Genomic DNA, 10,002 nt, shown 5'->3' with positions numbered 1-10,002 from the left:
AGTGCATAATGCATCGTATACGTGCAAAGGAGAAAGAGTAAGAGAGCATTACATATACCAATGCGCTCTACATTTATCAAAAGGCCTTATATAATTTTCTGAAAAATTCTATGCAAGTACTAGTTATTTTCCCCCTCCTTAAGAGTTAGGAGGCATTTCTTTCAACGTAAGCGGATGGCATAAAACTTAAGTTCCGGTGCAAGTCAAAAATTACATTGTTTGTTTTAACAAAAGTAGGAAGAACAATAAAATTGACTTGCCCGAAGTGATTTGCCCTTCATTTGCCCTTAAGCCGTATCACTTACGGTGAAGTATAACCGCAAAAGCTATATTTACTATTAGAAGTACCAAATACAACCGTCGATAAATTCTAACGTTCTCCACAGTGAGTCTCGGACAAACAAAGAACCAAATGAGAATAGTGTAGCCGCGACTTGTTCTATAATGCGACTTCATTTACAGCGACCCCTTATTACAACATCTTAGTTTTTTTTTTTTTCCTAATAAAAAAANAAGAAGAGGAAGAAGAAGAGAGAGAAGGAGAGGGAGAGAAATGGGGGTTTATATGGTGCTTCGAGGGGAAGCTGTGGTGGGTTACTAAAGAGAGGGAGGGAGTTTGCAGAGGGAGGAGGGGACTATAAATGGAAGGGGTAGTGGGAAATGACAGAAATGCCCTCGTTGCAACCGTTTCCGTTGGTGCGGTGCGAGCCGTGAGGCGTTTCTGGTTTGTGCAGCGAAGAGGTGGCGGGAGCCTCACTCCACCTGTCGGAATAACGGGCGCGTGAATTGGAGGGATTGGGCGCGTATCTGCGTGGTGAGTTCTCATTAAATATATTGCGCGCACTAGGTGCACCGTGCACCGGTTCTCTATAGCCAAACGTCAAATTTTTTATCGGAGAATATTAATTCTCAGGTACCTGAAATAAATTGATATAACTATCCCCACCAACACCTCCATTTTCTATATAAAATCATTCACTATTTTTCTTATTCTATATTATCTATCCAAACGTTATTTTTCTTATTCCCATAAACAATTTAATTTTTATTCAAACGCTATTTTTTTTATTCCCATACTTGTACCTATTCCTGTAACAATTAGTTATTGCTTATACCTGAACCAAACGCTACCTAAATTTACGTTACAAAGGTGTAAAATTATAGTTTAATATTTCAAAAGGTGCTTAGTGTTTAGTATTCGAGATCCTAAATTGAATCCTAATTAATTCACATTTTTAATTAAATTTATTTTTAAATAAAATAAACAAAATGAGCAGTATGTTACATATCTCTCAAAAAATATATATATTTTAAAAAGGGTTACAAAATGGTGAATTATATATTTTGAGCATTGTTGTTACTTTTGAGGATTATTTGATGTCTACATGAATAAATTTAAGAATTTATAGTTTTCAACATGCAAATATATTCTTTAGATATCGCATTAGATAAAGGAGGAATACAAGGTGTACAATCAATTTTTCACGTTCAGTTGCAGAGTGCGCAGCTACAGGGTGTAATTTGATGCTCTGGAAATTATAAAAATATATTTTGTTAATCGCAAAATGCATTTGTGAAATGTTAGCGATGAGTGGTGAGATCATTTCCACACTCTCGATCAAATGGTGAGAAATCACAACATCGGTTTCTACTACTAGTTCTAGGGCGTTATTATCGAGACGAGAGATCTTTGTTTAAAATGTGTGATGTGTGATATGGACAAGAGATTTACTTGTCCTTTTTTCCAAAAAAAGAATTTATTTTCCACGAAGTCTCTCTCATCTTGTTACCAAAACAACTTAAATAACCAATTTGACAATTTGTCATTTTTATAACCAAACTTGATCCTCCTTGATTTTGATGTATTACTGCGAAACAAGCAATATGTACAATTGCTCTAATATTTCCATATCTATGTCTTTAAACATTTTTTTTAAAAGAAATCACTTATGAATCTACTCATCTAAGATTATGTGCAGATTACGTTTGTCCCCTAATATCACAACATTTTAGTTTGAATCATAGTTAGTTAATTCGGATTCGGCAAAAATTCGGTACAGGTATAATACGCATAAAATTCGTTTTCTAATTTTTAAATTCGTTGAAAAATTCTACTTAAAAAACAGATTCGGTATAAAATATAATATATAATATATAAAATATAAGATAATTTATATTTAAATATAAAAATTATATATTTTTTATTCATATTTTCAATAATTCATAAATAATTCGCGAATTATTCGGCTGGCCTAAAAATTCGCGAATAATTCTCTATCTTTGGAAAAAATTCGTAAACGAACAGTTTAATTTGAATTTTTAATAATTCGCGAATTTACTAACATAGGCTTGAATAACAATCCTTTGAAAAGTTTTGGAGATTGAGTAGTGTGAGCGTCTCTCTATAAAAGCTCATTAGCTTTTATGGTCTTACACCGACTGTCTCTAGAGCAAATGGCAAAAGGTTTAGTGGTTGGTATCCGAGACCCAAGTTTGAATTCTAGTTGATTCACATTTCTAGCTAAAAAAAAAAAATCATGGTCTTATGGTCTAACCTTCTTAATTTCGAGGTGTGGGTCCATACTTATTTTTTAAAAAGTGACTAATTTTTTTTTTCCTCCATATTTTTTTTGAAAAATGGACAGTTATTTCTTTAATTTGGGTGCGTGGGCCCTACCGAAAAAATTAACCGTCATCTCTTTAATTCGAGGGTGTGGATCCCACCGAGAAGATAGATCGTCATATCAATCTCTTCATTTTAGTTTTTTTTTAAATATATATTTTTCTATTTTTCTTTCTTTCTTTCTTTTTCATGTTACCATTCTTTTTTTAGTTTTCTAGGTTATGTTCTAACGTGCTCTCATTTTATCCCTTTGATTAAGGTCTTGAGCTCTCCGTACCTCCAACGCCTGCCATCTTCTACCTACGTGCATGTATATTTATTTTCTCTTTCACATTTTTTTATTCAATTATTAAGCGTAAAATGTGTTATTATAGTGAAAAAAAAACTCTTATATTAATTATAATATATAATTTACTTTATTCATAATAAATAAGCTATATCATTTTATTAATAATATATGAAAGTAATATTTCCCGCCGATTTTTTAATTAATTTTTTTTTCAAATTGGCTTTTTTTTCCCATTTTTTCTCCCCTTTTTTTTTGACTGAAGATGAACCGTCATCGATATGAATGTTGTCCGTTGGCCGATAGGTTGTTGTTTCATCGTTTCTTCTATCCATGAATGCTGTCGTGGTTCGAATATGGAACGAATTTACACATGAAGTAAAAATATTAATTTTTCTTTTATATTTTATTTTCTGTTTGCTTTGTAGATTACGCATCATTGTTATACAATAGTATTTACTGACTATAAAGTTCGTATTACTGTACTGTATCAATTAAATAATGTTGAAAAGAGTATGTCTCTAATCCATTCTCTTTTTTGTAATATTGTAGAATATTATTTCGAATTCTAACTTTATCAATATCTACCGGTTGGTACTAGTACTATTTTAAAGTTTGTGGAGCCATATCAATAAATCAATAAATAAATCAATAAATCAATAAATTTGTAGCTATTCTCCCGCTGGAGCCCAATATTGGGCTGGTTGATTAGAGCCTGTTATAGTTAACAGGCCCTACTCATTTGCTTGGACCCAAATCCTATGGGCTTATGTGGGCCCATTGAAAACTTGTATCCGACCCGTAGTCTGAAACGTTCGGATGAGGTGGCATCCGTTTATTACATTGTTTATTTTAATTTTCGAACATATTTCCCGCTCAAATCCCAATTCGAAAACGGCTAGGTGGGGCCCGCATTCCGCTCTCTCCTCCCCTTTCCCCTGCCCTTTTAAATCGCGCCCTCTCGAACACGATCCAAACCAAAACACTACAACCGCTTCCCCCTTCATTTCTCAAACCCTAATCCATTTCGTTTCCTCAGAGAGCGAGAGATCGGAGAGAAAGAGGAGAACGAGATGGAATCGGCAACAGATCAATCCGCTTCTCGCGGTAATCTCTCTCTCCTAGTTTCCTCAACTGGTGACCTGTTCATTACTATGATTTGAGCTTTTTTTTTTTTTCCTAATTTTTGATGATTGATTTGTAATATTAGATCCATCCATGGGAGCATCCAAGTTAAGGTACCCACTGCGTTCGTCGAGTAGGGCGAAGGAGGGGAAATTGGGGACGCCGGAGGCTTTGAATCCTTCTGCGTCAAAGAGGTCTTCTTCTTACTCTTCCAGATCCAATGCTTCCTTGGATTTTTAATATCGTTGTTCTATTCATTAGTTTAATGGTGTAAGCGTTTCTATTATGATTATGATACCTTTGTGATAGGTTACATAGTATTTTGCTAAACAATAGTTAGGGAAGTGTGTGATTTAATGCTATTTGCATATCAATTATTATCTGATTATGATGAAGTTTTGTCTGCTTCAATGAATTTTTAGACGAATTTACCAAATAAAAAACCTTTGTCATGTTTTATATCTGGAAAAAAGCAATTGATTGACTAAAAATGACAGATATGTAACATTTGTTAATTGCCCTAGAAATTTTTGAAATCTTTGTTATGGTCAGAGTGCAAATCATCCTGATTGCTGTTCTAAATATAGACATCAGATATCAGATCAAAATGGATACAAAGTGCTATAAAGCAAGCTCAAATAGAAGCAATTCTGGTGGGTTGGGGTGTGGGTGGTGGGGATGGGGAGGGAGGTGGGAGTAAAACAACAAGGCTATTTGTGGTTAAAATAGCTCAACTCACTTAGCAATTCTGCAGAAGTCCCAGCCATGCCATTTACTCCCTAACATCTGATTGAATAGATTAGTTATTGTTTCTTTAGATGCTTTGATGCTTAAAATTTATCAGGCCACATATTCTCCCCGGGTTCAAAGATGAAACTGCTGCTCTGCTGCTATAGTATACCTTTCTTGTTTTCTGTCTCTCACTCTCTTCTTTGAGAAGATACTTTAGCTTTCTTGTCATTTATGCATCCGACATTACATTCATTGATAACTTGTTGTCCAGGACCAAACCTTATTCAGTTGTTAGCCAGAGTGTTAGTGTTCTAGATCTCTCTGGAAAGGACAAGTCTGCTAAACCTCCACGAAGGCTTTCTATACCAACCAAAACTGCTACTGGTCCACGTCCGGCACCAATTGGGAGTGTGACTCCAACATCACAGACTCGAAATGTTAGATCCGACGGTCAAGAGAAAAGCGACACTCCAGCTTCTGATGTGTCAAGGTCTGCAAGTAGGCGTAAGTTCAGCACATTATCTTCAGTCTCGTACTGGCTCACTCAGATTAAACTGGCAGAAGCATCTTCAAAGCACTCGGTTTCCCTGGGTTTCTTTAAACTTGCACTGGAATCAGGATGTGAGGTGTGCATTAACTATTTTAGTACTTATGTTTTTTTTGTGTGTGTGTGTGTGTGTGTCTTCTTATATTTTGATATTATGTAACTTTCTTCTCGTTGACTCTTTTTTCTTTTCATTAATCTTGATATTCTTCTTGTATATATGGTTGCCATATGCTATTTATGAAATAGCATAACGTAAAATGTAGGGATAGTCCACGTGCTTTCATAGCAATCTGATTTGGTACCCCAGCTTTTCACTTACACGATTCAGCCCTTGAATTTTCCTACATATTCCAATTGCATGTTTTACCCTGTTTACTGTTCAGTGTCCATTACATCACATACTCTAAGCTGAGGTGACCACTTAGAGCAACCATTTAACCCGTTCCAGATGATTGGAGAGTGAGAAGTCATTTTACATGAAATGAACTAAAATAGTTGTTCTATGAGAAAGGGCAACATGCATTACACGTGAAATAAAAGGGCATCATCTACTTTAGTTGCCATGGATGCATTTGTAAAATGAAGAAAAGTTGAAGGATTAGATTGTTTAAGTAAAGAGGTTAAAGATGAAGTTGTGAACTGCGTAAGTATATGGACTATCTGCACGTTTCACTGAAGTAATGTAGTGAATTCCTCTTTGACGGTCCATGAGATTAACCAATGTTCATGTGAAGGAAACTTATCCACTTATGTGAAAACAATTCACTTGACTATTGTTCATACAGATGCTTACTGTAAATCTTCTTTTCATGAATATAAACTCCACAGCCTTTGGATCGAATGAGGGAAGAGCTCAAAGCATATGTAACCAGACATGATCTTGGAAATGAATTAGAGAGTTCTGTGAAAGATCTACTCCAAATTTACAATATACTAGAAGATTTTGAGCAGTTAAAGGTTTCTGAAACTTGTTCGAAGCTCCCTAAAGAAGGAAAGCCAGAAAAGAACAACCAAAACTCTGCAACGACCAGAACAGGGAGCCTAAGACCCATGTCATTGAATTCCAACTCTCCATCTATCGTAGACTCTAACAAGGGAGACAGTGCTCACAAGGGGAAACCTACTTCTAGGATCAGGGGATCTTACAATAAGAATACGGCAAGAGCAATCCTTGTAAAAGATTCAAATAACAACCAAATGGAGAACAAAAATCCGAAGCAAAAGGGCCAGCAGGATTGTGGAAATGAAAACAACAACTGTTTGCCAAATAAACCTATTGCTGAACCCGGTATGTCAAAATTTTGTTTCACCTTTTTTGCTTTATATATATATATGTGTGTGTGTGTGTGTGTGTTTCTCAATTAGTAATGACGGTTCCTTTTTGTCTTTGGTTTCTATTTACAGTTGATGAACTGCCAAAGGAGATATTACATGAAGGCAAAGAAAACATGGTAATTTATGATTGTTCAAAATTCTATTTGTGCAATATCCTCTTGATTCCTGTTTTATATTATTAGTGATGGAAATGGTTTTGGTTGTAGGATACTGAATTAATGGAGGTTGCTGGAGTTACTGAATAAACTAAGACAACTCAGGCTATTTCAGATTCAGAATTTTATTGTTGGATGTGAAGTAGAAAGTGCGTTTGCTTTAAAATTTAGTTGTTGACATGGTGTGGGAGCTTCTGTTAGAGTTTTCACACTATGAGACATTGAGAGGGTAATATGTTGTCTTTCGCGAAGTTATTGCTCATTGCATGTGTTGTGGATGTTTGTGCTCTGCTTGTTTTAATCAACCGCTATTGGTTTTGCATAGATATCTGTAATTGAAGAGGGCTTGATTTCAGTTCTATAATACATTGAAAAACTTCCGTTGTTCATATAATACTGTGCGGAGATGACTAATGAAAACCTTTTCTACTTGATGTGTAGTCGTAGTTTTATCTTGAGAATTAACTATTGAATAGGGCCTGTAATGACTCGTTTAAGTCCTATCCCTTATGATTGCAAATACAATTCATTGTAATCATATAGAAAAAAGAACAGATCCTGTTCAAGTAAGGTCGTACCACAAAAACCAGACCTTGCCAGTATAGAGTATTTTCTTTATATTTTAAGTCTCGATGTGGGGGTGGGACTAACACGCTTCTTAGACCCCGTAACAGGCCTCGCCTAAACATGGCCCATTTAGGTAATAGGAGGTACGGCCCATTAGCTCACTATTGGTGCATTTTTTACTATACAGAATTTTATCTTGTTCAGTGCCAACAATTATTATTGTTATTATTTTGTCTTCGCGTACACCTCTGTGTTATATTTACTTGTGTATTGACTTGATATTAAAAAGAAGGAAACTAGAGACAAAATTGATGTACATAAGCTACAATATTGTTGGTATCTTATGCCAACTATTGCTAGTACTTTTGTCCTCTTGCATTTCATCATAGGTTTCTCATTAAAGCTCACATATTTAAAAAAAAAGAAAAAAAAAAAGGAAAAAAAACGTCATGTGGAACGCTACATTAATGTACCAAGAGTTGAGAAAAGTAACTCAATGCAAAAATACTGAGAGTTATGGGCTAGGAAGAGACACAGAGAATGTGAGTGCTACACAGGTTAAATAACACACTACAAAAAAGTAAGAACAAAAGTAGAGGGTCAGACCGACCGTCCCTAGAGTAAGTGACAAAGAGCTTAGTGGTTGGTATTCGAGACCCAAGTTCGAATCCTAGTTGATTCATATTTCCAGCTAAATTTATTTCTAAATAAAATAAACGAAGCGGGTAACAACCTATCTCTCAAAAAAAAAAAAAGTGGAGGGTCAGTGAAGGGTAGGTGGAAATGTATGGAGACACCCATCAACTATTCGAACATTTTGGAATAGACCTTCCACTTTTATATCTTCTCATTGACACCTCATTAGGATATTCATTTATTTAGTTTAAATTATTTTCAAAAACTAAATTGACATTTTATTGAAATTAATGATTTTGCTACATATTAATCATCGTTACTAGTTAACAAAACTAACAATTTGATCATGTGAATGTAAGCATTCAGAGCAACTTATATATACCAGAATCATTGTAAATTTTAGAGATTCTCTAATTTATATAGTCGATAAAAGCAATTTAGAACAATTGCATGAACAGTTGAAAAAAATGCTATATTTAAGGTAGCAATGAAGTGGAGAGAGAAAATAAAGTGATATATAGCACTGCAATGTATAAATTGGAGTTCACACTTCACACTGATATGTCTCAATGTCCCTTTCATTGCAATTCCCACATTGATATCCATCATGGATCCCCCCTTTCAATATCATGAACAATAAATAATTAGCCAGAGAAGGGAGAATCTAAGCCCTATCATCTCACCAACTATAGTGGCATAATGTGCATCATAACATTTATGCCATTGGGGGGTTCTATATGATTCATTGACACCTAAAGGGGATGATGAGATTGTTAGTGCACACTACACCGACACCCCACTCCACTTTGCCCTGTTCATGTACCACAATTTCCTCACCCACCACAAACATGATCAAACAATGGACCAATGTCACTGTTACATATATTTTTTGGATCCGTTCTTATCAGATCAATTTTTCGAGTAACATGGTTATAAAGATGTGAAGTTGATTCTTCTTGGATTATATTTTAATTGGTTAAATTTTCATTTCTTATCTTGCATCTTAATTTCAAATATCTTTCGAATTCAAATTATGCATAAGTGAAGATGTTAAATATATTTCTAAACCTAATTTCTGTCGGTTCGATCTTCTGGATAACAATCACTTCTTTCAAAGAGTGTATTCTAAATTAATTTTAGAGTTTAGTGTTTTAAGTTTGGGGACCCATTATGAGTTCCAGAGGTCATAACTCAAAATCTTCTTCTTAGTGGTTTCTTAGCTTTATAATAATACCAATAGATTAGATTGCATATTTATTCAATAAATATGTAGATGTGGGATCTAAGCATGTGCTACAAACTCTATGAGAAGGAACATATAGAAAGGGCCCAAACTTTACCAACTTGCTTATTTTCTAACTTTAGATGCTGGATACGGACCAAACTTAATTTAATCACAGCATTATGGTTAGAATTAAACTTGAGGCAAGAGGAATATATATAGGAATTCACCAAAAATTATATAACTCGGTTAGATGTGTCAAAACACTAGAACTACAAGGGATTAGGCGTAATTTTCATTCAAATCTAATCCGATCCATCTAATTAATCTAAATTAATCTAAGTTAATCTAATTATTATACAATCATATAAGTGATTCATGACAACTTGATCAAATTGTTTATATGATGCTTCTACACAAGTTTCCATGATACCCATGTGACCATCTATTACCTTCATTTAATCTAACCTCAAGAGAAGGAAATTGCTTGGAGAGTGATGTAGTTCTTCAACTAAGATTTCTCTTGATAATTAAGCTTTTACTTAGGAGTGTTCCTACTAGCTAGGCCAACACATGTGGGTGGACACCCCAAAAATTTTCACATGCTTATCCATTAATCTAATATTATAGCTATTCTCAAAGCACCAATATATACCATTAATTGGTGGTGCCAAATTTTTAATAAAAAACAAAGGGCCTTTTCAAAGGGCCCTCTCACATACTATCATCATAATTTGGCTCTTGACCATTTTTTGTGCTCAATTGTTAGGTTGA

At 34.6% G+C, this 10,002-nt stretch overlaps 1 protein-coding gene across 1 annotated transcript; it reads left to right on the top strand.

Moving 5' to 3' along the window:
- On the top strand, positions 3,896 to 7,052 carry LOC109710140. The gene is made up of 6 exons (XM_020232591.1): positions 3,896 to 4,016; positions 4,120 to 4,228; positions 5,038 to 5,392; positions 6,142 to 6,601; positions 6,718 to 6,764; positions 6,855 to 7,052. Exons 1-6 carry the CDS (start codon positions 3,983 to 3,985, stop codon positions 6,891 to 6,893), a joined length of 1,044 nt encoding a protein of 347 aa, XP_020088180.1. The 5' UTR covers positions 3,896 to 3,982; the 3' UTR covers positions 6,894 to 7,052.

This window comes from Ananas comosus, linkage group 5, assembly GCF_001540865.1.
Source record: "Ananas comosus cultivar F153 linkage group 5, ASM154086v1, whole genome shotgun sequence".
NCBI lineage: Eukaryota > Viridiplantae > Streptophyta > Magnoliopsida > Poales > Bromeliaceae > Ananas > Ananas comosus.
The sequence above is the reverse complement of the archived record's forward strand: the minus strand, read 5'-3'. Positions and strand labels throughout refer to the sequence as shown.